Source organism: Pteropus medius, unplaced genomic scaffold (genome assembly GCF_902729225.1).
Source record: "Pteropus medius unplaced genomic scaffold, Ma_sr-lr_union100, whole genome shotgun sequence".
Classification (NCBI taxonomy): domain Eukaryota; kingdom Metazoa; phylum Chordata; class Mammalia; order Chiroptera; family Pteropodidae; genus Pteropus; species Pteropus medius.
Window position 1 is genome coordinate 11,380,697 of NW_024353517.1, and position 25,040 is coordinate 11,405,736.

A 25,040-nucleotide genomic window follows, 5' to 3' on the forward strand; every position below is an offset into this window, starting at 1 on the left:
CTCTGATTTACTTACTCCAAGTCTCTCCAACATAGCATCACACTACACTTGGAAATTAAGACATTGCATAGCCTTGTAGTTATAAAGGTCTGAGAGTAGGTTTGATCTAGTCTCGAATTCCAGTCCTACCACTTACTAGCTATGTAACTGAGCAGTTTACTTAACCACTCTGAGCTTCTCTTTATTCATCTGTAACACTGAAGATGAAAGTAGTACTAACTTGAGATGTTTACAATAATTGAAAGACTAATAATGCATGTGCAGCTGGCACATGATCTTGGCTATTCATATTATTAGTTGTTTCATACTTCTTTAAGACAGTAAACCAAGGAACAAGTTTTAAAAAACAAATGAGTATATCTGCACAAGAGAGATATTTTATTTATTCTACCTAGTCCCGTTTTAGGTTTTAAATATACTACAAATTTCAATGTAGGGTAGTTTAGTAATTCATGTTGTACTGTGTAAGAAGCCTATAATTGTCCCTCATTTTCAAGAATAATTGTTTTCCTGATTAACCAAGTATAACACGTACATTATAAAATTAATACGACTGATTAAAATGTTTGTCCCCAAGTAAATTTTGAAGTCTATGCTTAATATATAACCCAATGTTAACATTTTAAATGGATATAATTTTTCTTTTAAGGATCTTCTACTTCATATTTTGGCTGCATCAGGATGTAATAGAAATAGAAGCAGAAGATGCAAGATTCAGAGTTTAGTCCTGCCTTTGTAACTCAAACAGGTTATATAACATCTTTGAGTTTTATGCTCCATCTATTAAAATGGGGGAGAACACCTCTCTGACTGCCTCAGATGAGTTTGAGCATCAGGCATATTGGACAGATTGCTAGATCTTAATTTTTGTCTTTTATTACTTGTAAAACATTTATACTTTTCAGAGTAATTTATTGATAATGCCACTTAAATTTTATAAAAGTTCACTACAGTGGGAATTATTGTGTTTATTATACAGAGTGGTACAGAGAAAGAGATATTTAATGGCTGCTTGAAGTTGCAGAAAGAGCATGGACTTTATAATGAGACCTACTGTTCCTTAGACTCACTTAACATTGCCTGGCCTCACCTCTTTCTGGCCACGTGATTGTGGGGAAATTACTCAGCTTCTCAGAGCCTCAGTTTCTCTATATAGAAGCTGAGCATATAGTAGGTGAATAACAGATGCTAGTTCTTCCTATTGAAGATATAATCTCTATGATACTGGCCTATTAAATATACAGGCTTCTTTACACCCCAAAATAAATATTTTGCTTTAAAACCAAATGCTTTAGACCTCTATTTTTACCAGTCGTGAAGAGCTACCACGTGATAAAGGTATTGTTGAAAATGCTTTATAGCTAATGTTTTTTGTGTGTGAAACCCTTTGTTCATACTCTAATATGTGCTTTGGAGGGATTGGTTTTTGTTCAAATTTTTGTTATATTTCTAATCACATATATACTAAGATGTATATAACATTGTTCTTGTCTTCTAGGAACCTACTATGTGTTTGGGCAAGAGACACGTTAACATAATTCTCACATGACATGAGAGTAGTTTCATTAGAAGTATATCAAGTGCAGAGCATCCTATTGCTTCTGGACCTTTTAAGTTTTACAAAACATCTGAGTGTTGGGTCTTAAATTATTTGATCATTGTATAGTCTAAAGCATGACTTGATATTTTTATTTTACTGATAATCTTAAAAACAATAGCATACTTTGGATTACCTTGGTGAACCTTTTTTAATGATACTGTAATATGCGACAGCAGTGCCCTTATTCTATTTGCTTTGTGGGGGTGTTTTTGCTTTTGTGTTTGATTGTTGTTGTATTGTTTTCAAATCATTTCAGACTTACAGCAGGTTGCAAGAATAGTACCATAAATCCCATATACCCTTATTTAGATTCTCCAGTTCATGTTTTCACTTATTACATATTTTATTTCTCTTCCATTATAATTGAGTACGAAATTATTTTTTGTGAACCATTTAAAAGGATGTTTCGCTCATGCCTCTTTTTCTCCTAAATACAAAGATTTTATAAGACTTCATGTTTTTTCCTGAGAACCAAAATTTCACCATAGTACAATGAGCTAAATCAGAAAATTAACATCAATATAATACCATTATCTAATCTATAGACTTTAATTACATTTTTTCAGTTGTCCTAATAATGTTCTTTATAGGAAAAACAAAAACAGATCCTTTTCGCCAGTCCAATACCAAACATTGCAGTTAGTTTTCATGACATTTAATTCTCCTTTAATCTAGAGTTGTCTTTTATGAGTGTGGCATTTTACAAAAACAGGCTGGTTATTTTGTAGACTATCCTTCAGTTTGTGTTTGTTTGATGCATTTTTATATTTAGATTGAGGTCATATATTTTTCCAATTTTATTATTATGGTAAAATACACATAATGTAAAATTTACTACCTTAACCATTTTTAAGTTTACAATTTAGTGGTATAACATATATTCATATTGTTGTACAACCATCACCATCATCCATCTACAGAACTCTTTTCATCTTTCATAAAACTAAAACTCTATACCCATTAAATAAAAACTTCCCATTTCTACCTCCCCCTAGGGCCTGGCAATCATTGTTCTACTTCGTTTCTATTTACTCCTCTAAATACCTCATATAAGTTAAATCATATAGTATTTGTCTTTTTTGTGGAAAGCTTATTTTACTTAGCATGATGTTCTCAAAGTTAACCCATGTCATAGCACATGTAGCATTGAATTTTCTTTCTTTTGAAGGCTAAATGATATCCCATTTTATGTATATACTGTATTTTGTTTATCCATTCATCTGTCGATGGACTCAGGTTGCTTCCACATTTTAGCTATTGTAAGTAATGCTGCTATGAACATGGTTGTACAAATACCTCTTTAAGACCCTGCTTTCAATTCTTTTGAGCACATACCCAAAAGTGGAATTACTAGATCATACAGTAATTTTATTTTTAATTTTGGGGGAATCTCCATACTGTATTCTGCAGCATCTATATTATTGTATATTCCCAACAGCAGTGCACAGTGGTTCCAATTTATCCACATCCTTAGCAACACTTGATATGTTCTTTTTTCATGATAGTAGCCAGCCTAATCGTGGTGAGGTGCTATCTCATTGTAGTATTGATTTTTATTTCTCTAAAGATTAGTTATGTTGAGTATCTTATTAACAATTTGTACACCTTCTGTAGAGAAACGTCTGTTGAAGTACTTTACTCATTTTTGAATCAGGTTGTTTTTTGTCATTGAGTTTTAGGAGTTCTCTTTATTCTGCATATTTCTTATCAAATATATAACTTGCAGATATGTTTTCCCATTGTGTTGGTTGTCTTTTATTCTGTAGATAGTGTCTTTGATGCACAAAATTTTTAATTTTCAGGGGGTTCAAATTGTCTATATTTTCTTTTATGGCCTGTGCCTTTGGTGTTATATGCAGTGAATTATTGCCAAATCCAGTATCATGAAGCTTTTGTGCTATGTTTTCTTCTAAGAGTTTTATTCTTTTAGGTCTTACATTTAGATCCTTCGTCCATTTTGAGTTAATTTTTGTATATGGCATTAGATAAGTCTAACTTCATCCTTTTGCACGTTGATATCCCAGCATAATTTGTTGAAAAAACTGTCTTTTCACCATTGAATGGTGCTGGTGCCCTTTTCAAAAATGATATATTTTTTAGAACATATTAGCTATATATGTGAGAGTTTATTTTGGACTCTCTATTTCATTGGTCTTTATGTCTGTTTTTATGCTGGTACCAAACTGTTTTGATTACTGTAGCTTTGTAGTAAGTTTCGAAATGCGGAACTGTGAGTCTTCCAGGCTTGTTCACCTTTTTAGGATTAGTTTGGCTAACAGATCCCTGAGATTCCATGTGAATTTTCAGATGGATTTTTCTATTTCTACAAAAAAATGTCACTGGGATTTTGATAGGGATCAAGTTAAATCTATAAATTGCTTTGGGTAGTAATGACATTTTAACAATATTGTCTTCTAATCCATGAACACAGAATATGTTTTCATTTATTTCTGTCATATTTAATTTTTAGCAATGTTTTCATTGCATAAGCGTGTCCCCCATATTGTTTTAATTCATTCCTCATTATTTTATTCTTTTAGATCCATTATAAATGGAATTATTTTTGTAATTTTCTTTTTAGATTGTGCATGGGAATGCAACTGATTTTTGTTGTTGACTATATCCTGCTACTTTTAAATTTGTTTACTAATTCTAACAGTTCTTTTCTTTTTCTGGTGGTACCTGTAGGGTTTCCTATTTATACAATCATATCATCTACAAAGAGATTATTCTCCTTCTTCATTTTGAATCTAAATGTTTTTCTTTTTCTTGCCTAATTTTCTGGCTGTGATTTCCAGTACTGTGTTGAATGGAAGTGGCAAAAGCAACATCTTTGCCCTGTTCTGATCTTAGAGGAAAAACTTTTAGTCTTTCATCATTCAATGTGATATTTGTTGGGGGTTTTTCATATATGACTTTTATTATGCTGATGTGGTTTCCTTGTGTTCTTAGTTTGTTGAATGTTTTCATGAAAGGATGTCGAATGTTGTCAGATACTTTTTCTGCATTAATTGAGATGATCATGTCATTTTTTTCCTTCATTATGTTGATGTGGTATATTACATTGATCAACATTCAAATGTTGATAACTTATTTTAGTTAACATAATGTCCTCAAAGTTAACCCATGTTGTAGCATATATAGCATTGATTTTTCATTCTTTTGAAGGCATTCCAGGAATAAATTTCACTTGGTCATGGTTTATAATCTTAATATGCTGCTGAATTTGTTTTGCAGTGTTTTAAGGATTTTTTTGCATCAATATCCATAAGAGATATTGGTCTATAATTTTCTTTTAGTGTCCTTGTCTGATTTTGGTATCAAAGTAATGCTGGCCTTATAGAATGAGCTTGGGAATGTTCTCTTCTCTTCAGTTCGTTGACAGAGTAGAGTTTGAGAAGAATTTGTGTTAGTTTTTCAGATGCTTGGTAGGATTCACCACTTAATTTATTAGATCAATCTTATTACTTTTAAGTCTTCGAATTTTTTATTTCTGCATAATTAATCTCAGTAAGAGTTTGTTTTGTGTAGATTATCCAATTTGTTGATGCTCAGTTGCTTGTAATACTCTAGTAATCTTTGTTATTTCTATAGAATTGGTAGTAATGCCCACACATTGATTTCTGATGTTAGTAATTTGAGTGTTCTCTCTTTTTTTTCTTAATTTATCTAGCTAAAAGTTTATCAGTTTGTTGATCTTTTCAAATAAACAACTTTTGATCTCATTGATTGTCTCTTTTATTTTTCTATTCTCTATTTATTCCTGCTCTACTTTTCTTATTTTCTTCCTTCTGCTAATTTGGGGTTTAGTTTGTTCTTTTACTGGGTTCTTAAGTTGTAAAGTTAGGTGTTGATTTGAAAGATTTTGTTTTTTAAGGTAAGCATCTATAGCTGTAAATTTCCTCTTTATCACTGCTTTTGCTGTGTCCCATAAGTTTTGTTACGTTATGTTTTCATTTTCATTTATCTAAGTATTTTCTATTTCCTTTGTGACTTCTTTCATCCATTGGTTATTTAAGAGTGTGTTTAATTTCCACAGTTTGGTGAATTTTCGTTTTCCTTCTGTTTTTGCATACTGTTTCATCTCATTTTGCTTAAAGAAGATAACTTTGTATGTTATCTATCTTTCTAAATCTGTTGAGACTGAATCTATGGCCTCAAATTTGGTCTATTTTGGAAAATGACTCATGTGTACCCGAGAAGAATGTGTATGCTATTATTGTTAAGTAGAGTGTTCTGCATGTGTCTGTTAGGTCCACTTCATTTATTGTTTTAAGTTCTTCATTTTCTTATCCTTTGTCTGGTTGTTCTACACATTATTTTGAAAGAAGCACCGAAGTCTTCAACTGTTATTGAAGAACTGTCTGCTTCTCCGTTTCTTTCATTTTTTTACTTTATATACTTTGATGTTCTGTCATTAGGTACATAAATGTTTGTAATTGTTGTATCTTCTTCCTGTATTGAACCTTTTCTTAACATGTAATGTCATCTTTTACCTCCCGTAACTTTTTTTAGTTAAATTCTATTTTGTCAAGTATAAGTATAGCCACTCCTATTTTTTGGTTACTATTTGCATGGAATGTCTTTTTGCCATTCTTTTACTTTTAACCTGTATATGTCTTTGGATCTCAGGCGAGTTTTATAGACAGTGTATATGTTTTTATCCATTTGGCCAATCTTTTTTTGATTGGAGAGTTTATCCATTTACATTTAAAGTAATTACTGATGAGGAATTTTTGTCATTTTGCTCTTTGTTTTCTGTATTCCATTTCTTATAGCTTTTTTGTCCCTTATTTCCTGCATTACTGTCTTAATTTTTGTTTGGTTGACTTTTTTTGTAGTGAAATGTGTAAATTCCTTTCCCATTTTATTTTGCGCTATTCTTTAGCCATTTTCTTTGTGTTTACCATAGGGATTAAATTTAACATGCTAAAGTTATAACACTCTCATTTGAATTTATACCAGCTTAACTTCAATAATATACAGTCTCTACCTCTTAAACAGTTCCACCTCCACCCCTTTCAATTGTTGTCACAAAATTACAGATTTAAACATTGTATGCCCAAAAACATATAAGCTAATAATTTTTAAATGTATTCATCTTTTAAGTTATATAGAAAACAAATGTGGAGTTACAAAGTAAAGTTACTATAATATTAGCTATTAGATTATTAATTGATTTTAGTTATTAATATTGACTTGAATTCTTTACTAATCGTTTTTAGACTAATAATAGCTTTCAGAATAATTTTAAAATATAATTTAAAAAATATTAATGTCAATCATGTAGAAAACAAAAAGTGATATTAAAAACTACTTTACAATAATACTAGTTTTTATAATTGCCCTTGTATTATTTTACTGAGATCTTTATTTCTTCCAATACCTTGAGTTGCTGTCTCGTATCTTTTCATTTCAACCTGAAGGACTCCCTTTAGCATTTCTTTCAGGGCCAGTCTACTGGTAATGAACTCTCTTAGCTTTTTTTTTTTTTTTTTTTAATCTGGGAACATCTTAATTCCTCCTTCACATTGAAGGACAATTTTGCCAGATGTAGGGCTCTTGGTTAACATTTGTTTTTTCTTTTAGTACTTTTAATATAGTAGCCCACTCACTACCTTCTGACCTCCAGAGTTTGTGATGATAAATCTGTTGATAATCTTATTAAGGATCTTTTGTATCTAACAAGCTACTTCTTGCTGTTTTTACCATTTTGTCTTCATCTTTAAACAGTGACTGTAATAGGTCTGTCTCAATATGAATCTCTTTGAGTTTATCCTACCTTAAGTTTGTTGAGCTTCTTAGATGTTTATATTCATGTCTATCATCAAATTTGGAAATATTTTGTTCATTATTTCTTAAGATATTTTCTTCTTGGAGTTGCAAGAGTCCATGTTGGTCTGTGTATGTTGTTCTGCTTAATGGGGGCTTACAGGTCTATTGTTAGACTCTGGTTACTTTTCTTCAATATTTTCTTTCTGTTCTCTGATTAATCATTTTCATTCTTTGTCTTCAAGTCCACTGATTTTTTTCTTCTATCTTTGAATCGATCTAGTGAATTTTTCAGTTCAATTATTGTACTTTTCACAGCTCTAGAATGTCCTTTTGGTTTCTCTTTAGGATTTCTTTTATTTATTTTTTCTATTTTGCTCATACATCACTTTCTTGACTTTGTTTATCATATCTTTTAGTTCTTCGAACATCTTTAAGATGATTATTTTAAAGTCTTTATCTAGTTGATCTGCCGCCAGGTCTTTTTCAAAGACATTTTGTTTGTTTTTTTTCTTCTTTGAATGGATTATACCTTTCTATTTCTTTGCATGCATGCCTTGTGATTTTTTGTTGTTGTTGTTAAAAACTAGACTTTTGAATCTTATGATGTGGTAACTTTGGAAATCACATTCTCCCCCTTCCCTGCGGTTTGCTGTTTTTGTATTGGGGTTTTTCTGTTTGTTTGGTTTGATTTGGGTGTTTTGTTTGTTTGTTTGTTTGTTTTCATCGTTGTTTTGGTTTTTTTTATTGCCATAGGCTGTCTTTCTACTAACAGCTTGCACTATAAACCTAAGGTCTTCTCAGGTTTTCTCTTTATTTGCATCTTCCCTGGGCATACGCAGTGACTTTCTAATTCCCTCATATATGTGGTTGTTTTTTAACATCCTAGTTTTCAGTGTCAGGTTCTCAAAAGGGGAAAAAGAAAAAATGAAATGGTATTAGGAGATACTTGCCATTTAAGTTACTTCAGCCAGATTGGGAGGAAGTTGCATTAATTGGGGGAGGTTTGGCAACAACGGCCACTGCCTCTTTGTCTGCACCTCTGCCATGAGAAACATCATTCAGCAATCAGATCACTGATCTACAGTATTTGAAAGACAGGCCCTTTTTTATTGCCCACCCTGGCTTATGCAAGTTTTGTGCCAGCTATTCCAGGAACACTTGCACAGCTGTCCCATTACAGGTAGATGTTGCATAGCTGCTACCGTGCTAAGAGCTGAAATTGAATTTACCACTTTACCATCCAATACTTCCCTTGGAAGTTGCATGCCTTTGACAGACTACATGATTTTAAAATTGTTATATCAGATATATTCTACCAGTGCAGTTGGGGATGACAAATTTGGGGTGCTTTCTATTTAGCTGTCTTCCCAGAATCTGCCGTATTTGTTTTTACCATCACTTTAATTTACAGTGATCACCTAAGCGATAGCATTTAACTTCTAATGCAATGTGTCTCAAATTATAATTCAGGGTATATTCTCTGGGTTTGTGAGTTCTTCATTTAAAAAACACTTGTTTATAATTTAGTAGGAGAGAAAGAGACATTAAACAAATACAATAATGAAACTATGATAAATGCTAAGAAAGAAAAAACACAAGCATTTTCTAAACTCCTGTTTTGGGCCCGTTTTTAAAAAAGTGGATCTTAGAATTCTTTTTAACACAATTTTTAAGAATGTAATATTGCCCTCTGAAATTGTGTAAGGATACTGCAATGTGTTATAGCAGCAACCCCCATAAGGGCCTTTGTAAATGAAACAGAATAGTAAAAGTTGGATGAGCAAAATTCTGTTTCTTAAGTTTTGTTATTGATGCTTGGGTCAAATTCTTTAGAGATTAGTTATTCTTGCCAGATTATGCCTGCTCCTTTATTACATACTCACACCCATCTCTAGGTGCATTGTAGGATTTCATTATTATCCAAGTTGAAACATGCACAATGGTATGTATTGTTAGTAAATAATAATAGAATAGCAATTGGTTTCTTTGGTTTACAGTATATTTTATATTACTTCACTGGATCTTCATACAGTTCTCTTGGGTAAAAGCATGGTTGTTGTCTCTTCATAGATGGAGAAAATGAGTTTCAATAACATTTGTGATTTACCTATATAGTCAAAGTTATTGAATGGTAGAATGAGGTAGAAGGAGGCATAGAATGCCACCTGAAGCAAAATGCGGGGAAGGATTTTTCTTGATTTGAAATAACTTTCATACAGATTCGAGTCTTGTTATTTGATTTCTTCCCAAGTAAAGCTGACTATTCCATGTTACCTTTTCTGTTACCCACGGTTCTGGTTATGTATCCCAGGGTCTTAAACTAGCCAAAGTTGCTACTGTTTTTGATTTTAGTGCTCTTTAGTTCAGTTATCTGAAACTATGTACTTTTCTATGGCTGAATTTTTCTATATCTCTTCCTTCAGAAGTAGCCTGTCCTTTAGCTTTGGTACTAGGGCATTGTGTCTTAGTTGTGTATCATACCCTTCAAGCCCATTCAAATTATGCTCCCCTGTTCACTTCCATTCCCACCTCCCCCAAATTGAAGAGCCGTGGAGTACTTCTTTGTCAAATACCATTTCAAAATGTATTTTATAATACAAGAATTTAGAAAATCTCAGTGAGGATGTAATTTATTCCAAGATAAATGTTTTAATTCTGTACCTGCTAACATAGTCTTAAATATTTTTATCATTATTTTAGGTGGCTAAACTTAAGACAATCACATCATGCTTCTTGAGCTTTATTTATATAGGTTCTATTTTGTGATATGTCTTTTTCAAATTGTTAGGTTTTCTTATCTTGATATTAGTTTTGATTGAAATTTTTGCTTAATCCTCACTGTGAACATTCATGGTTTTTGTCCAGTTTCAAATTCTTTATTCTTATGGTTTCCTTCAAGTATGATTATTCACTCATGTTAATTATAAGATACACCTACAAATAAACTTGTTGTACATAGATTATTTATATATTCATGTTCTTTAAATCAAAGTTACAAATTATTTTTAATAATCTTTATTCTTTATTCTGAACTGAACTTTAAAATTGAAATCAATTTCATGGTGTGAATGCTAATATTTTAGTAGCAACTCTTACCTGTAGTTTTTCACAACTGCCTTAGTTATTAACTTTTTACAAACTTAGTACTTGATTCAATCTAGGTCTTTTTGTTTGTTTGTTTTACTTTCCATTATAAAAAAGTTTCCAAAATACTCAAATATGGAGGGAGTAGTGTAGTGAACTTTCCTGTATACTCATCACTCAACTACAACAATCATCAGCTTATGTGTACTCACCCTTATATGTGATCCCCTCCCACTCCCTACCTTCACATTGTTTTATTTTAAAGTAAATTTAACACTTTTAGCATCTTGTTTGTATATATTTCAACATCAGGTAGACTTTTTAGATGACTAGAATCAAAAGTGAACTTGTATATAATGATGATACATTGATTTTGATAAAAACTAACTTTTTTCACTGTACCTTTGGTAATAAATGAGCAGAGGGAATCAACTGGCTTTCTTGCCATAAGTTTTGAAGAATGTAAGTTCTTTTTTAACTTTAAATAGCTTTGTTCTTTCTTGCCCTCTAACTGTTGAAGCAAAATAAGGTGAAGTACCATTAATTTTATTAATGAAGTGAAATATCAATTTGAGGAATCTCAATAGGTCATTGGGAAATGAGTAATTTCAAATATTCATAAATTCTCAGATGTCTGTAAGTTGACTTGCTTTGCTTAAATCTTACAAATAGTACTTTTATCTACTAGATTTTGTTTTCACTGAATCATTCAAAGATAAACTATTATATTCAAAGATAGGTCTGCGCATAAAAGTTAATGTCATGCTTATATATAGTGAAATAATACCTACTCATTTTAACTTGTTATTTTATGTAGCCCAATGCATACTGTATAATTAAACCATGAAACTGTTGTCTTTAAACATTTTATTATATGATCATCCATATCTTATACTTTGCTGAAAATAATATGAAATGTGAATTCTGAATATTTACTCTTTAGAAAAGGCTATACACTTGGAAGAAAATGATTATTTTGTATATAATGTTTCATACAGCTTCCATGGGTAATTCTTTATTAATTGGAATAGAACTATTAACGTATATAAACGTATCTTCTAAAATTTGTTTGAAGGTTGGTCATTGTTTTTATATTTTGAAAAATGTCATTTGATTTGGTACTTTTATATTTTTAAATATGCATAAGAAAGATAATTTTTTGGGAATCACATCAGTCTTTTGGTATGTTCCTGATTTGTTCTGGTATGTTTTCATTTGGTATTAATTGTATTTTATTCTTTAAATTTTATTTCACCTACATAAATAATCACTTTCTAACTGAACCAGAAAGCCAGGCTTTTTTCCAATCCTAACTTAAATATGTATGTGTTTCTGCTGTTTTTTGTTGTTGTTGTTGTTGTTGTTGTTGTTGTTTGGTTTTGGTTTTATTTTTGTAACCATTATTATTCTGTGATAGGTCTAGAATAACAGTTGGAAAGCAATAACCGCGACTGAAAATAATTGAGTGCTTTTACATTAAGTGTGTTTCCAATATTCCAAAAGTCTGCGATCTATTTCTTTATGTGACAGACTTTTTTTCATGTTCAAACACAATACAGTGTAGGGAAGAATTAATTTTTTCCTGAGTGATAAAGTGATTGGAATTTTCATGGGACCCTTGGGAACAGAAAAGCTAATGATATCTAAGCAATTCATGAAGAGTTGTTATACTAAAGAATATTTGTATTTTTTGAGAAGGCTGGTGAACTTTTTCGTAAATCTTAAAATTACCTGTTTTAGCAGAAATAACAATTTATTTCTCAAAACAAATCTATTTTAATTGCTTTTACCTAATTCTTTCCATTTGGTTCTGGAAACTGGGTAACATGCACAGCTCATGTAAAATTATAATTTAAGAAATAGCAAATCCTTCATGAGTTTTTAACATTTGTAAACATTAATATAGAATATGTCAATTTTCCTGTTAAACTAACACATTTACAATTTCTTCTTTAAGGCAAATCCTCCTCCAGTACTGGTCAACACAGATAGCTTGGAAACACCGACTTATGTAAGTTTCATTTTGTCCCCACATTTAAATAATTCTTCTTTTCCTGTCCAGTTTTTGATACAGATATAAAGATCACAGCATTATTTCTCTTATATATTGTACTTATGATATTCTGTCACTGAACTGCAGTTGTTAAAAGTAAATGAAGCGGTACTCTCTTTTTTTGGTTGTTTCTTTTCCCCATACTTATGCAAAGCAGAAATGTTAAAATAGAAATTTATGATTTTATTTTTTAATTAAAGTGATTAACTTTCACTAAAGGCTATTTCTGACCAATGGTCACTAACACAATGCTTTATATTCAAAGAGTCATTTTAGAAATCTAATTGAGTAACCTATTTTAACTTTAAATTGATTAGTGCTTCCCTCTGAACTCACTTTGTTAAAAAGTCTTCTTTCCCTTAAAAATAAATAGCCAGAACAGCAGAATCTGATCTAACATTTTTCACCTCAAAGGAAAATGTCTTTGGAGATGTGGTGTTTAAGTAGGGCTGTGAGTTTTCCTTTTTTGATTAAATAGTACATAATTTCATAGGCTGTCAAAATCCTTTCTTCTCATTTTTGAACTGTAGTTGATTTCAGGCTATATTATAAAATGTTTTATTTGGCTTTACATTCTTTTTGTATTTATATGAGTATAGATGTATCAGATATTTGGGAATTTTGGAAAACTTCAAATAATGCTTAAAACAAACCAAAAATAGTCTTCTATACTTTCTTCAGATTCTTTTCTGTCAGTGTTACCTTTCACACTGATGTAGAATTCTTAAGCAGAATTTTATTTGTACATTTGTCAATATTCTCTTCACATTTCTTTCTCCTTTATTAGTTCTCTTTGTTAATTTATGTTTTGCTTAGGGGCAGTCAGTGATTAAATACAGCTGTTGCCTTAGAACACATTTTTTTTTCCCTGATTGTAGTCATCACGCTTTCCAAAATTAAATAAGTAGCTGAACAGGTAATGCATACACATTGTACAAAATTCTAAACTAACAAAAGGCTATCCAGTGAAAAGTAAACTTTTCTTTCACCTCTGCTTCCAGTCTTCCAGTTACCCTTGCCTAAGACACAAAGCGTTAGTAGTGTCATAGTTAAACATTTGGGGGCACATGCATGCATATATGTTTCTAAACTTTTACTGTGTAAAATCAGTGCCCTACTGGTAATATTTGTATACATATCTTGTATATGTATACAAGTATATAAGCAAAACATACTCATAAATTGCTCAGTGTGTAAATTTATAGATTTGTTCATTATAGAGTTTTACCCATTTATGTTTCAACAAAAAGTATTTATGTTTTCATCCCATATTATCACTAGCACAGTGTGTTAATAAGTGTTTTGATCTTTTTTTAACATGTTTAAAATGTATTAACTCATTTTAGTTTGCATTTATATTTACCTATCTCCCTTTTCTACATTTTTACCTTAAAAATTTATGTCGAGATATTCATATACCACAAAATCTACCTTTTTAAAGTGTACAATTCAGTGTATACTTTAGTTTGTTTTTAGTTTATTTACAATATTGTGCCATCACCACCACTTTCTAATTCCAGAACATTTTATCACCCTATAAAAAAACCTTGTACCAGTAAACAATTACTCCACATTCTGCTCCTCCCTCAGCCCCTGACAACTACTAATCTACTTTCTGTCACTATGGATTTGTCTATTCTGGACCATTCAAATAAATAGAATAATACAATATGTGGCCTTTTGTGTCTAGCTTCTTTCACTTAGTATATTTTCAAGGTTCATCCATGTTGCAACATGTATCAGAACTTCATTCATTTTTATGGCTAAATAATATTCCATTCCATTATGAGTACACACCACATTTTGTTTATTCATCCTTCTGTTGAATTTGTGTCCCTGTTTTCAATTTCTAGCAGTGGGATTGCTGTGTAATATGGTAATTCTATATTTAGGGTTTTGAGGAACCACCTGTTTTCAGTAGCGGCTGCACCATTTACATTCCCACCAGCAAAGTAAGAGGGTTCTAATTTCTCTACGTCTTCACCAATCTTACTAGTCCTTATCAACAATGTTTTGGGGTTTTTTTTTATTATTATTATTATAGCTATTCTAGTGGGTATGAAGTGATACTTCATTGTAGCTTTGATTTGCCTTTACTTAGTGACTAATGATGTTGATTGAGCATCTTTTTATGTGCTTATTGGACATTTGTATATCTTTGGAGGAATATCTATCTGTTCAGATCCATTGTCCATTTCTTAATTGGATTATTGTATTTTATTAGCAATTTGTAAGATTTCTCTATAGAAGCTCAAAAGTCCAAATATATATATGTCACTTATGCTTTTTCTGTCATGTCTAAGAAACTATTGCCTAATCCAAGGTCACAAGCATTTACACTTATGTTTTCTACTAAGTTTTAGCTCTTATATTTAGGTCTTTGATCCATTTTCAGTTAATTTTGTATATTATGGAAAGTTAAGGTCCAACTTCATTCTTTTACATGTGGATATCCAGCTGTCCTATCACTATTTGTTGGAGACTATTTTTTCTTTGTTGAATAGTCTTGACACCCTTGCAGAAAATCAGTTAATTACAAATATATGAATTTATTTCTGGATTTTCGAGTTCTCTTCTGTTGATATGTATGTGTATTTTTATGCCAACACCATGTAGTCTTGATTACCGTAACTTTATAATAAGTTTTGAAATCAGAAAATATAAGTCTTCCAACTTTCAAAGTTTTTTGGGGGGGAGGGGCTGTTTGAGATTCTTTGCTTTCCATATGAATTTGAATATGAATGATCAGCTTGTCAATTTCTGCACATAGCAAAAAGGCACCTGAGGTTTTGCTTAGGATCGAGTTGAATCTATAGGTAATTTGGGGGAGTATTGCCATCTTATCAATATTATGATTTCCAATCCATAAATACAGAATGTCTTTCTTTTTGTTTACATCTTTCATTTTGTTCAATAATGTTCGTAATTTTCAGTGTACAAGTCTTACACTTCTTTTGTTAAATTTATTCCTGAGTATCTTCTTTTAATGCTGTTATAAATAGAATTTTTAAAAATTTTATTTATAGATTTTTCCATTGCTCGTGTATGACAATATAATGGATTTTTAGGTATTACTCTGTCTTTCAACCATACTGAACTCATTTATTAGCTCTGATAGTTTTTTTGTGTGGATTCCTTTCAGTTTTCAGCATAAGGTCATGTCATCTGCAAATAGACGTAGTTTTACTTATTCTTTTCCAGTCAAGATGCCTTTTAGTTATTTTTCTTGCCTAATTGCCCTGGCTAGAACCTCCATTGCAATGTTTAATAAAAGTGGCAAGAGCAAGCATTCTTGTTTTATTTCTGATCCTTTGGGAAAAGCTTTCAGTCTTTTACCATTAAGTATAACATATTATACTCAATTTTAACTATTAATTGATATAATTTCATTGGCATTAGGGTTGATTCTCTCTTCATGCATTCCTATTCTTTCCTTAAATAGTAAAAATGTTAAGGGAACAGAAAATTAAAGACAAAAATTCTAGAGTTCTTGGTTCCAGTAATGAGATAGAAATGAAGTAATCTTGTCAAAATAATTCCCATCTGTTCCTCCGTCTTTATTTTCTTTAAGACAGACTGTGAACAATGATGGTTAGGAAAATTTATTCAGCTTGACTTTGGTAGTTTTCTTACATACTAAAAGCTTCATATGTAGCTTAATTGGTAAATACAGTATTTTTAAATCAACCTAAATGGCTATTCATTATTTAGAAAATACTTTTAAGTAAATTCTTTTGGAGTTAACACTTTGTATGTAGTTGTGTTAATTTTGCATTAGGAAGAACATTTTCTTCCTAATACATTTTTATTTTTAGATTCTTACTTTGTGATGCTATAGACTTTGATGAGATTATCTATTAATATGAACCATGAGACATACGAATGTTAACAGATAAAATTTTGAATGTCAATATATTACTGAATTGAACCTAAATAACAGGGCTTTAATAAATTAGGTTTTTAAAAAATCTTTCTTTGGACAAGCCTTATACCTATGATGTAATAGGCTTTGTCTGTTCTTTTTGGTTATATTAGTGTAGCTGATTGGAAAATTAAAATCTTTGAGCTAGTAAGAGACTGAGAATATTTGTGTCATAAATCGTCCTCGTGCTCACTTCGGCAGTACATATACTAAATTGTCCTCTGCTTCGTTATGACATTTGTGTACCCATAATTAAAGCAAATTGTATTAAAAAGAAAAAAAGAATTATACAACTTAAACAATAAATGCTATTCCAGTATTACTAGCAACAAGTTGTAAGTATAAATCCATTAACTATCAATTAAAATATGAAAACAGCAATCAGCTTAACAAGAAATGTATAGAATTTATAGTAAGAAAACTATAAAACTTTACTGGTGGCATAAAGCAGTGCATGAGAAAGAGAGCAGATCTCATTGCTGAGCAGGAACATAATGTAGAGATCATCATTTTCCTGAGATTAATCTGCTTTTGGAATTTTTTCCTTTTACTCAGACTAGTGTCATAATTTTTTACCAGTTTACTTTTCTCTAGTTTCTCTCCATTTCTGCTCCAAATTGCCATAGTTCTTTTTTGCGGATATCTATTAAACCTATGTGATGCTCAAGAACTTGCAAGACTTTCTTCTTCCTTCCGAAAGCATTCAAGACCTTTCACAATCAGGCCTCAATGCACTATCTAGTTTCTGCTCCAACCTTCACCCCCATACGCAATCCCATTTTGTTGATAAGACTGAATTCAAAACCTAGAAAATGCTAGCAATGACAGTTCTCGAGAAGTATTAAGTTTATTCTCTCATATTTTTAGAGGAAAAAACACAAATATTTTGTCAGCAATATATTCATTTTGTCTAAATATTGATTTAATTTTGTTCCTACCTTACCTCTTACTGTATTCTATTTATTGAGAGTAATAAACACATTAACCAAGCATTTCTTTCCTATTGGAAGCCACATTTTGTAAAGATGTTATAAAAAGGAAACTAAGCACACAAATCACTTTATAGTTTTGCTGGAAACCATACTGCTTTTGAAAATATTACACCACCATTGTTATTTTTACATTTACTGTTAAGTAAGTGGTACTTGTAATTCGTGTTTTGGATTTACTGTTTACTGGATTTACATTTACTGTTAAGTAAGTGGTACTTGTAATTCGTGTTTTGGATAATGTACTCTTTGCCCAGTTTGAAAGTGTTTAATGTTGTAATTGAATTGTCTCTATATTTAAAATTATCAGACAGCTTCAAGTTATTGAGGATTTGGGAATAAGTCATTTGAAGTCTATATGACCTTCTCAGTTGTTCACCTTTTTTAAATCACTCCACACTCGATGCTACCTAGAATGCTCACCAGATAATCAGTACATCATGATGTGGCATTAAATAAGTACCAAGGACATTTACTAAGTACCTACCTTTTGAGAAGGCTTGATGGTGAAAATCTCATTCCTTAAAGCAGAAATAATAAGGTCACAATACAAAAACTTTACATTTTAACACCAAAAGGACCATATAAGTACTCTTACTTGGAAATGTTTCCAGAATAAAATTTCAGACTGTTGTATTTAAAAATGAACAAATGAACAAAAATAGAGCCCAGTGTAGCAATTTTGGAATTTGGCCAAAGCCATAAGCTGAGGAAAATTTATTAAATTTAATGGATGTTTTTTTAAATAGAATATGTATGCATACCCTGTGTGTGTATGTGTGTGTGTGTGTGTGTGTGTGTTGTTATTGTGTGTGTATGTATATATACCTTATATATCTTGTATATATGTGTATATATACATATATATATATATATCATTATACACACACACACAACCCTCCTGTACTCTAGATACATGGAAATCATAGATTTAGATGTATATACATAGATGTGCATTTATAACATATTATCTTACAAAAGAAAAAAAACCTATGTGAGAAGAAGAAAGAAAGTAGCATTGGGTTTGAATCTATTATAGCCATAGGAATTAAGGACCCCAAAAATTAGTGGAGGTGGGTTTCAAAACTCCTCAAGAAAAAAACTTTTAGTCCTTGAATTAGACTTGAATTAAGGGTTGATTTCTTACAGGATGATGAAGAAAGCAAAATAGCTTATATAATTTTATTATTCTGTCATTTCATTATTCTGTTGCTGTATAACAAGCTACCCTGAAACTTAGTGGCTTAAAAACAACAGTTCATTATTTCTCATGATTTTCTGGGTTAACTGGATGGTTCTGCTTCACATGGTATTGGCTGAGGCACTGGAGAAGGCTGGAAGACCCAAAATAGCCTTATTCACATGGCCGGCAGTTGGTGCTGGTTGCTGATAGGAGTGCAGCGTGGGGCTTTTGGCCAAGGGCCTTGGTTCTCCTTAATTTAAATCTTCTCTTAGGCTGTCTAAGCTTCCTCACATTATAGCTGTTGGGTTCTAAGGCAGTATATTCTAAAACAAACACGAAAACTACAGGGCTTCACATGACCTAGCTTCAGAAACCTAGCATCATTTATACCACATTCTTTTTTAACAAAACTCATCTAGGACCTGCCTAGATCCAAGAGGAGGGGACATTGACAACATCTCTTGATGGTAAGATGGTTTAGTCATATTACAAAAAAGCATGTCGGATGAAAGATAGGAGGCATCTAGAGAAATGCAGTTTATCACAATCCTTATTTGACTTATTAGATTGAGTGTTTTGCCCAGCTTCATGTCACTGGACTCTTTAAAGCAATGATTTGAACCCAAGTTAATCTGAATCAGCGGATTACTCACCCTTCACCCTTGGCCCTCACTGTGGGAATTACTTCTTCCAGGAGGGAACGGGGAAATAAATTGGAAAGAATAAAAGAAAGTGCTTATTCTGTAAGATGTGAGCAAGAACTTGAATGGTGAATCAAATTTCAACATGAAATATGTAAATGAAATGTGTGACAGAGGAAGCACTAAAGTAGCAGATGCAGAGTTGGGAACTTGCAGGATATGTAAAGGAAAACAAATCATTCAAATGTTATGGTGTGTAAGGCTGTTGAAGAGGTAAAATATATAAGGAATGAAGCTGAATGATAGATTGGGGTCAGTTCATACAGAGCCTTGTATGAGAGTTTCTTAAAGTATATTTGGAAAAAGTATATTATTAGACATGAACTCCAAAAAGATGTATATGCGTGAAACATTAGAAAGTTGGGCAGTGGAAAATACTAATCTAAGAGATTGAGTAGCTTATATTGGCACTAGTCCACAGGAGATTAACAAAGCCTCGAACCAAAGAAATAGAAATGAGAATGAAGAAATGATGGTTTTCAGAAAAGTTTAAGTATTCAAATCAGTAAGAATTGCCAACTGATTTAAGATGTGTGAATCAAGGCAGAGAAAAGGGTCAGAGTTCAATAATATTAAAAGCTGAGTGTGCCCTTTCTATATTTGAAAGTCATAATACCGTAAATGTTAACTCATTAATTACATTATACTCTTCCACTCCTTGAAAATTTCCCCTAAATTATTTTAAAGGAAGCTATATTATTTGATTGCTATCACATTTAACAGGTTTTCATTAATAAATTATGCAAAAATTATGTCTTGCCATTTCAGATTTTACACTTTAAATTTCTGTTTTTCCACCCATTAGGTTAATGGCACTGATGCAGATTATGAATATGAAGAAATCACACTTGAAAGGGTAAAAACTAATAATTATCTTAAGTTTTTTAATGCATAAATCTGTTGCTTTAAAGAACTCCTTAAATATACAGTACTGTTCTTTTATATAGAATCCAAGGGAATAATAGATCATTCAAAACTAGAACCATGTAATATTCATTTCTTTTATAAGTTCACATAAAATTAGCCACGATATTTTCAGAACATGATGCTTTTCTTTAATAACCTTTTTTAAATTTTTTTAATCACGTTTATTGGGGTAACATTGGTTAATATAATTATATAATTTTCAGGTGTACATTATAATTTGACATCTGTATATTCTATTGTGCGTTTACCACCCAAAGTCCAGTTTCCTTCAGCTACCATATATTTGATCCCCTTTACTCCATCTCCATATGCCCCTATATTTGACCCCCTAATAACCTTTTTTTAAAAAATAAACTTTTTATTTAAAATAGTTTTAGATTTATAGAAAAGTTATACAGAGTTCCCATTTACCCTGTACTCAGTTTCACCTATTATTAACATCTTACATTACTACAATACATTCATTTCAACTAATGAATCAATATTAATACATTATTATTAACTAAAGTCCACACTCTATTTGGATTTCTTTAGTTTTAATGTTTTTCTCTTCCAGGATCCCATCCAGGATACCTTAATACATTTAGTTATCATGTCTCCTTAGACTCCTCTAGACTGACAGTTTCTCAGATTTTTGTTTTTAATTTTTATTTTTTAATTCATTTTTATGTAATAAAATGTTGCTTATTTTAAACAAGTATTTAGTATCCTAGTAACCTGATCATTGTATAAGTGTTCTTTCCTAGCAAAATAATAACCACATTGCTAATTGACAAGACCCCTATCAAAAAACTTATTCATTCCTCCAGTCAAAAAAATAATTTAAAGGTAATTTAAATAATTTCAAATGTGTAAATTTTCTTGTTATATTTTCCCCTTAAGAATATCTGCTTTCAGTTGATGCTATTTTTGTAAAACCATCTTATCTGACCAGCATTTGTGGGAAATGAAGTGTTCCTCACAAGTAAATTTCTTGAGTAACTGAATATCCGTATATTTAAGACTAAAATTTTAGATACTTAGATTTGCTTATGTTTGAAGCCAGTATAGATTGAGCAGAAATAGACTTTAGAGAGTCTTTTACATGTATAATAGATATTTACTGCCTACAACCTGAATTTGGATCACCTGTTCACATGAGATAGAAACTGAGTAACTTTCTAGTATTAATGCATTTTACATATTTCGGTATGGTATTTTGTTGTTTGAGTTTTTTCAGCCTTATTGAGATAATTGACATATAATTCTAACTTTTTATTTTTTATCTTCACTTTTCATCCTTTCCCAGTGCCTTTTAAATTCCTTTATTTAGTCAGGACTGTACATTGTGTTTTCACTAATTAAACTTGAGTATACTGGGAATTGGGGAAATGTTGTTAAAGGGTATAAATTTGCAACAGGAAGAATGTTTCCGAGATCTAATGCACAAAGAGTGATTATAGTCAACAGTACTGTATTATATACTTCAAAATTGCTAAGAGACTAGATCGTAAATGTTAATCACCACAAAAAAAAAAAGAAATGAGATAGAGGTGTTAGCTAAAGCAACAAATTGTACACCATAAACTGATACATTGTTATATGCAAATTATATCTTAAATTTTTTAAGTAAATAAAAAGCTTGAGTACCTGAGTAACTTGGTAACCTTACACAACCTATTATTGAGACTCTAGTAACTCTTAAAGAGTTTAGACTGAAAAAAAAATTTTTTGTTAAAATAGAATCTGGACATATCGTAGTAGAGTGAATATAAAAGCTATTTAATATTAACAGTTAAGTAATAGGTCAAGATAGATTCACTTATTTGAGTTGCCTGAAAGCCAGAGTTAGAACATTACAAAATAAACATTTTTAAGAACTTTGTTTAGAATAATTGTCCTTAAAGACTTTTTGTAGTGGTAGAACCCTTTCTTCAAAGAAAATATTCAGAAATCCCGTATGTAAAAAAAAGCAAAAAGTAGCACTGCTTTGGCAAATTGACTTTGCTATCCAGAAGCTCACCAATGTTAAGTTCTCAGATTGGGCTTTCAGTATTAAAAATGTCTTTTGCTAGTTAGGTGTGTCTTGGTTAAATAAGTCAAAGACGATGGCACCTGTTACTTAGATAAAATTCGGTCATTTTCATATAAGCCAATGGCAAAGTTAGCAGAAGAAAAGCACCACTCCCTCCCTACCCCTTTTTTAAAAGACTAAAATAATATTGGTTTTATCTGCTTGAAAATAATAGCAGCAGAAAAATCACGTCACTGTTTTTGTCTCAAGAGAGATTTGCCTTACCAAACAAATGAGATCTAGTGTAAAAGAAAGAGATTTAGTGACAACTCTACAGAATTCCAACTATAATCCAAGGACAGATTGCACATACTTTTAAAGAAAAAACATAGGCTAGACCCCAGAAAAATCTCCTTGTTCATCAACCCCACCTACTCTGAATTCTTCACAGAGGAAAAAGAGCTTTCTTTATATTTCTTAATTTAGAATATTATATTCCCTACACATAAACCTTCATGTGTTTGTTCTTGTGTTAGTATAGTTTCTAGGTCTTATAATGACAGGAACCTATCAATAAAGATAATTCTTATTCAGTCTTCCAATTTTTTCCCTCTTTATGTCTAGGGAAATTCAGGGCTTGGTTTCAGCATTGCAGGAGGTACGGACAACCCACATATTGGAGATGACTCAAGTATTTTCATTACCAAAATTATTGCAGGGGGAGCAGCTGCCCAAGATGGAAGATTGCGGTATGTTTTGCACTTTGTTATGACACCGAATCCACTTTGTACATTTTTCTTGAGGCAAATTGAACAAAGCATAAATACAAATAAGAACCACTATCATAATAACTAACATAAGGTAGATGCTCAAATAATGAAAGAAAATTGCGCTCTAAGCATTAATTCCATCTTTCATTTGGGAATTTAATTTTGTATTTGTGTTTTTAAATACATTCACAAAATGTTTTACATTTAATTTCTGAGCAGGAAACATACATACATACGTACATACATGCATATATATATAAACTTATAAGATACAAGGGATCAGATATATCTGAGTTTGTATTATATGCAACAAAGTAAAGATTATGCAGACTTTAAATAAATATATTTTCTTAATTGAATAGAATGAAATAACATTGCCATCTTGTTTAAATTTAGTGTTCCACTTCAGAAGACATCTTTAGCATTTTATTGTTTCCTTAGGCCATAGATTATGGCACTTCTATTATTCCCTAGTTTGTTGTTTTTTAATATATGTAATTTAATATATTCCCTACTCTGAAGTTTTAGGACTAAAGATTTTATATGGTCTGTTAAAAACATCTTATTTTAAGGCTCCATGCAGCACTTTACTTTCTAAACTTCTCACTGGATATGACAGGTGGTATATTAATAAAATTAGATATTAATATTTTGACCATTCACGTAAATTAGACATTTATTTCCTGATTCTGTTATTAGCCTTCTTTTTGTGCTTATGTGAAAATTAATATGTTTCATTTGTTTCACTGAGGAACGTACCTACAGGACTAACTCTAAGATATTACTGTCTTTGGAATTTCTTTTCTCTAAAGAAAGTTAATTGGATATAGAAACTTACCAGGATCAATTTTAATATTTTAATTGTTTTATTCTCCTTCCTTGCCCAATTTGAGATCACCATCTACCCCCTCCAAAAAAAAAAAAAAAAAAAAAAAAAAAAAAACAAAAAAACTGAGACCAGAGCTAGGGGGAAAACTTAGGACTAGGAACAAATCAATCTTTAAAAATATATTACTCTGTCAAATTAAGATAAATTATTTACATGAGAAAATTTTTAATTAAATAATATAATCTTTAACTTCATATAAATTTTAAGAAATAACTTCATTTTTTAAAAATCTAGTATATCTAAGTTGGAAAAACCAATCAAAAATTTATTTTTGGTTAAATCAATTACTTAATCTCAATTCTGCCACTTACAATCTCTGTGACCTTACGCTGGTCATTCAGTCTGAACCTCCGTTTTCTTACCTTTAAATCACAACTGTGTCAGTCATTATGTAGATGGCTTTGAGAAGGTTATTTAAACTCTTTGTGCCTGTATCTCCATTGTAATAAAGGGATATAAATATCTTTCTCCCTTACAGGTTGTTGTGAGGGTTAAGCACTAAAAGAAGTATTAGGCATGTGGTTAGTGCTAAATAAATATTTTCTATTTTCGTAAAGTGTCTTAAGGCCTACACATGATAAGCATACAAATTGTAGCTGTCATTATTATTTAATATTTTTGTATAATCTATTATTTGTACTTTTTCTTTTGATAGCCATTGGGAAATATTTATATAAGTATTCAATACATTGAAATTTAACATGCAGTTTTTTCATTTATATTTTCTCTAGTAATAATTCTCTTTACCTTAAAAATGAAAAGGACAAAAAAATTGGCAAAGTGAAAAATTGATCTTTTAATTTTTAATTTTTTTCCTTCAGGGTCAATGACTGTATATTGCGAGTAAATGAAGTAGATGTTCGTGATGTAACACATAGCAAAGCAGTTGAAGCATTGAAAGAAGCAGGGTCTATTGTACGCTTGTACGTAAAAAGACGGAAACCTGTATCAGAAAAAATAATGGAAATAAAGCTCATTAAAGGTCCTAAAGGTATAAAATAAATCGAACTAAGACAAATTAAGAAATCTCTTAGTTAAATATAACTTTGAAGTTATTTATGACACATTCTAGATTAATAATATCGGTAATCTACAGAACTTGCATGAATTTTTAGAATTTCTGCTATTTCTACTGATTTTTGACTTAAGTAGAA

The 25,040-nt window shown here is 31.0% G+C and overlaps 1 protein-coding gene across 12 annotated transcripts in view; it reads left to right on the forward strand.

Moving 5' to 3' along the window:
* Nucleotides 1-25,040, forward strand: part of DLG1 (discs large MAGUK scaffold protein 1) — a 229,160-nt gene that overhangs the window by 122,198 nt on the left and 81,922 nt on the right. For all 12 annotated transcript variants that reach the window (XM_039850648.1, XM_039850651.1, XM_039850653.1 and 9 more), the window contains 4 exons: nt 12,417-12,470; nt 20,113-20,163; nt 22,852-22,976; nt 24,708-24,877. In XM_039850648.1, coding sequence (XP_039706582.1) covers nt 12,417-12,470; nt 20,113-20,163; nt 22,852-22,976; nt 24,708-24,877 — 400 coding nt within the window. The remainder of the gene's footprint in view (nt 1-12,416; nt 12,471-20,112; nt 20,164-22,851; nt 22,977-24,707; nt 24,878-25,040) is intronic.